General features: G+C 43.3%; 1 protein-coding gene across 1 annotated transcript; it reads left to right on the forward strand.

Annotated features, from left to right (window-relative positions):
* The first annotated feature begins 533 nt into the window (after positions 1–533).
* LOC127542809 (alpha-globin transcription factor CP2-like) lies at positions 534–2,697 on the forward strand. The gene has a single exon (XM_051968637.1). It carries the CDS (start codon positions 539–541, stop codon positions 2,027–2,029), a length of 1,491 nt encoding a protein of 496 aa, XP_051824597.1. The 5' UTR covers positions 534–538; the 3' UTR covers positions 2,030–2,697.
* Positions 2,698–4,982: the final 2,285 nt, after the last annotated feature.

Here is a 4,982-nt window from a genome sequence, read left to right on the forward strand (position 1 = left end):
GGAGGTGTGTGGGGAGCCCAGAGATCTGCGGCTTGAGCTAGTCGCAGGAGGAGGGGGGGGAAAAGAGAGGGGGGGAGGGGGGGGCAGGGCCGGGGACTAGCAGCAGTCTGGGATGGGCGGGAGGGGCGGGGACTTCCGGCCTCAGTGCGTCTGCGCTGGAGGAGCCCCCAGCCGCCTCACTCCTTCTCAGAGACAGAAGCCAGACTGCAAAGCTCGGAGTCGGAGAGGAGCAGCCTGGGGCCGAGAGTGTGGAGTTCGTGTGCGGACTTCCTTCTAGCGGTGGCCCGGTCCCGCCATCCCCGGTACAGCGGACCTGCATTCCGCGTCCCTCCTCCCCCCTCCTCCCGTGAAGCAGACTGCGCCCCGCCGTCTCAGTGCAGCAGATCTGCATCCCGCCGTTCCCCAGTTGAAGCGGACCTGCAGCCGCCCTCCCAGTTCCAGCGGACCTGCATCCCGCCTTGCCGGTCGGAGCCCGGCAAGCCTCTGCCTAGCGCAAGTAAAGCAGGTATCTGCAGGGGGCCCTTTGGAAGGAGGAGGGATGGCGGGGGCCCGGAAGCCGTCGCAGGCGGACAAGGAGATCGAGTCTGGGCTGGTGCGGGATTTTGAGGCCGCTCTGTCTGGGATCGGCCAGGAGCTGGAACCGGGGCCCTTCAGCACGAATGATGTCGTTGCATTGTCCATGCTTAAACAAGAGTCAGAGCTGCCACCTGATGATGCAAATAAAATGCCCTTTCAGTATGTGCTTTGTGCTGCTACCTCTCCCGCAGTCAAGCTCCACGATGAAACGCTCACCTATCTCAAGCAAGGGCAGTCTTATGAGATCCGAATGCTGGACAATAGGAAAGGGGGGGAACCCGCAGAGATCAGTGGCGGGCTCGTGAAGAGTATGTTTCGGTTGCTGTTCCATGATAGGGGACTGCAGTACTCTGAGCAGCAGCAGCAGCTTGAGAGCTGGAGATGGAACAGGCCAGGGGACAGAATCCTTGATATAGACCTGGCAATGTCCGTGGGTATAACCGACCCTTGGGCAAATCCAACTCAGCTGAATACTGTGGAATTCCTGTGGGACCCTGCTGCAAAGAGCACATCCGTGTTTATTCAGGTGCACTGCAACAGTACCGAGTTCCCTGTGAAACAACCTGGGGGAGAAAAGGAAGTGGCATTCCGACTTCAAATTGACACTTTCAAGGAGAATAAGAATGGAGAATACACTGAATACTTGAATTCAGGCAGCTGTCAGATCAAGGTTTTCAAATCTGATGAAGCAGATGAGAAGCAAAAAATAGACTGGGAGAAAATGGAGAAGAAAAGCCCTAGTGAAAAGGAAGAGTACCAACCTTCCCATGAGACAACTCTATTCACAGAATGTGCTCCATGGGTTGAGATGCCATATGCCAACAATTCCCCATCACCTGGCTTTAACAGTTCCCATAGCAGTTTTTCCACTGGAGAAGAGAATGGTTCACCAAACCACCACCCAGAACCATCTCTTCCAGTTGAAGATAAACTTCTGCCAACCACTAGCCCCCAGGAAGCTCAACAGTGGCTACAGCGCAACCGATTCTCTGCCTTCTCTCGGCTTTTGAGAAATTTCTCTGGTTCAGATCTGTTGAAGTTAACCAAACATGATTTTATCCAAATCTGTGGCCCTGCTGATGGAATCCGATTCTTTAATACCATAAAAGGACGATTGGTGAGGCCCAGGCTGACAATTTACCTTTGTCACAAATCCTTCCAGTTGAATGAGCAACAGCAGCAGGAAAAAGAGAATGGAGAGTCGAATGCTGTTCTGTCGGTGTATCGTGCTGTCTATCTGGAAGAACTGACAACTGTTGAGCTGACAGAGAAAATCGCCCAGCTTCTCGGTATGTCTCCTTCTCAGATCACTGAGATGTACAGGTTGGGGCCAAAAGGAATCCATGTGCTCGTCAGTAATCAGATGATCCGCAACTTTGAGGAGGAAGCTTATTTTCTTCTGAACACAACGAAAGCTGAAACCAATGATAATTACTGTATCATCCTGGAATAGAAGGAGAACATCCTGTTCTGGATAGCTGTGGCTTCCTTCTCCCCTTGGACACTCCTCCTCTTGCAGAGGGATATGGACAGAAAGTTGGAGGTCTGCAGGAGCCTGACTGATGGAGAGTGGGAGGTGGAGTGATGCTATTCTGTGGAGATGTATGCCCAGCCGTCCATTCCTTGTCCCAACCCTTTTGACACATCCAAACTCCTGTCCTGCATGCTCTTCTGCAGCTGTCTTCTAGTTACAAGTTCTGGACTGTGTTGTTGTTGTTTGAATATTGATAGAAACTTGTCATATCATTTAGCTTTTATGTTGGTCATAATGATGATAGGAATTGTGTGATGTCTAATTGAAAATGTTAAATTGTGTGATAATCTGGAGCCATGTAATATTGTCCTAATGTATTAATGTATTAATAACAATGAATCTTTATGTTCTTTAGACTATCCACCAACCAACTTCTCCATGACATACCTGCAGTCTCTGCTTTCACTACAGTATATTTGTTCCTGGAAACCACAAATGTTTTCTTTTTTCCCCCACTGCACTCCATATTCTGCCATTAACCCTCTTTACACCCCATAGTGATCCTGCAGTGCTGTGATTCCTCACAGTTTACTTGGAAGAGCAAGGAAACAGCTGCCAAAGTGACCCACTAGTAGGGTCAGAGATATGAAAAACAAAAGTACTTCTCTCTCTCTCTCTCTCTCTCTCTCTCTCTCTCTCTCTCTCTCTTTCTCTTTCTCTCTTTCTCCCTTTTTGCAGGGGGAGGGGTTACTGGAAGGGCATTACTACACAAGAAAGTGGCAGGATTTGAGCACTGACTCTTCTTCCCAAAATTAAATTTTCCAAGTGAAATTTTCAGATGTTTCTTTTAATATAGAGAACTTTTTTTCTCTTTCTATCCTGTGTCTTCATTCCTAGCATAAGAGGCCCTTTTGTTTGTGTAGTGTTCTTGACTGGGTACTTTTTAAGGGAGTCTTTCCCTTGTGAGTAGATTAGGACTCAATTCCTGGATTCTAATCCTTAGCTCTGTATTAATTTACTGTGTGATCCTGGGAAACTTAATCCTTTTGGGCCTTTCTTTCTTCATCTATAAAGTAAACAATGTGAAAAAGGTGATCTCCAAGGTCCTTTTTAGCTCAAAATCTAGAATTCTGTGATCGTATTTGTATTCATAACCTTTCCATGTGTTTTCTTCTACTTAAAAAAATTGATTGTGTCTGTAACTGTGGGTATTCCTTTTATGTTGTTTGTGCATATTGCTAAAATTCCCTTTACAAATGGAGTTAGGGCTGAAGAAGATATCATTAAAATATTCTGTATGGGTTTGTATTTTGATTTTTTTAAGCACTTGATGAAACTTAATTGGTTTTTGTACAAAGGAAATTTTTATTCATTAAAATTATCTTACAATGTAATCTAATTTTTTTGGTTTAAAGGAAATTGAAAATCTTTAAGTTAGAAGATTTAAAATTATTGTTTCTTGGTTAAAAATTTTTAAAAAGAGAATAAAAGAAGTGGAGGAGAGCCTTTAGAAGAAAGATACAGATATCCAGGAGAGAACAGCTTAGGTCAAGACCTAGTGTGTTTTAAAATTTTCCATATGCCATAGCTGTAAGGACACTGAAAACGTAAAATGCTCTGGAATTGGCCTTCAAAAGTTAAATGTCATAATGTCAAAGACTTACTTTAAACATATTTTGAGTGTGCAAAAATGTGTCCACTTGCAGTTAAATAAAATGCAACATGCTAAGGACTTATAAGAGAAATTAGGTTTAAACCTTTGTATGTGGTTGTTAGTGAAGTTTTGAATTGATTCAACCATTCTGAAGAGCACTTTGAAATTATGCCTACAGGGCTATCTAAGTGTTCATACCCTTTAATCCAGCAGTTCTCTACTGGGATTGTATCCCAAAGGGAGCATAAAAGAGGGAAAAGAACCCACATGTTCAAAAAAATGTTTGTAGCAGCCTTTTCTGTAGTTACAAGGAACTGGAAACTGAGTGGAAGTTATGTACATGGATGTTATGGAATATTATTGTTCTATAAAAAACAATAAAAGAAAGAGTACATTGTATGGGGCAATAACAAGATTATGTGATGATCAATTGTGATGTGACTTTTCAACAGTGAAGTGATTCAAGGCAATTCCAAGAGACATCTGCATCCTCAAAGAGGAATATGGAGAATGAATGTGAATGATAGCATAGTACTTCGTTTTGTTGCTTGTTTGCTGGGTTTTTTTCTCATTTTTTTTTCTCCCATTTCATCTGATTTTTCTTGTGCAGCATGATAAATGTGGAAATATGTTTAAAAGAATTGCACATGGTTAACTTATATTGGATTACTTGCTGTTTAAGGGAAGGGGGAGAGGGGAGGGGGGAAGGAAGAAAAATTTGGAACACAAGGTATTGCAAGGATGAATGTTGAAAACTATCTTTGCATGTAATTTGAAAAATAAAAGCTACTGTTATCAAAATAAAACTATGTGTATGTGGTAAGATACATGGGTATTGTAAGAATTCTCCAGTACAAAAGGAAAAAAAAAATCCTTGTGTTTTCCAGAAGGTTCCAGCTCTAAAATCCAAAATCTCAGCCCCTTGTAACACTGACATTTGAGGTATCCTGGTTCCTTACAAGGATCTTTCTTTCTGGGATCCTAGGGTTTAGAAGCCAAAATTTCCTATTGAAGGGATAAGTCCTGCCTCTGAAGGTCCAGATTTTGAGTGAAAACATTAAAGAAACTATGAGATGTGGGGTCACTCCTGATACATAAAATGTATGGAAAAAAATTGTAATGAAGGTTCATAAACTGACTGAGACTATAGGATCTGCTAGGCCAGAATTGTGAGGGCCTAGAAAAAAAAGGAGGGTGGGGAATTTACAGCATCTGGAAATGGACATTTTCAGCAAAATTCAACAATAAGAAATGGTTTGGGAAACCAGAGTTCTTGAA

This window comes from Antechinus flavipes, chromosome X (genome assembly GCF_016432865.1).
Source record: "Antechinus flavipes isolate AdamAnt ecotype Samford, QLD, Australia chromosome X, AdamAnt_v2, whole genome shotgun sequence".
Lineage (NCBI taxonomy): Eukaryota > Metazoa > Chordata > Mammalia > Dasyuromorphia > Dasyuridae > Antechinus > Antechinus flavipes.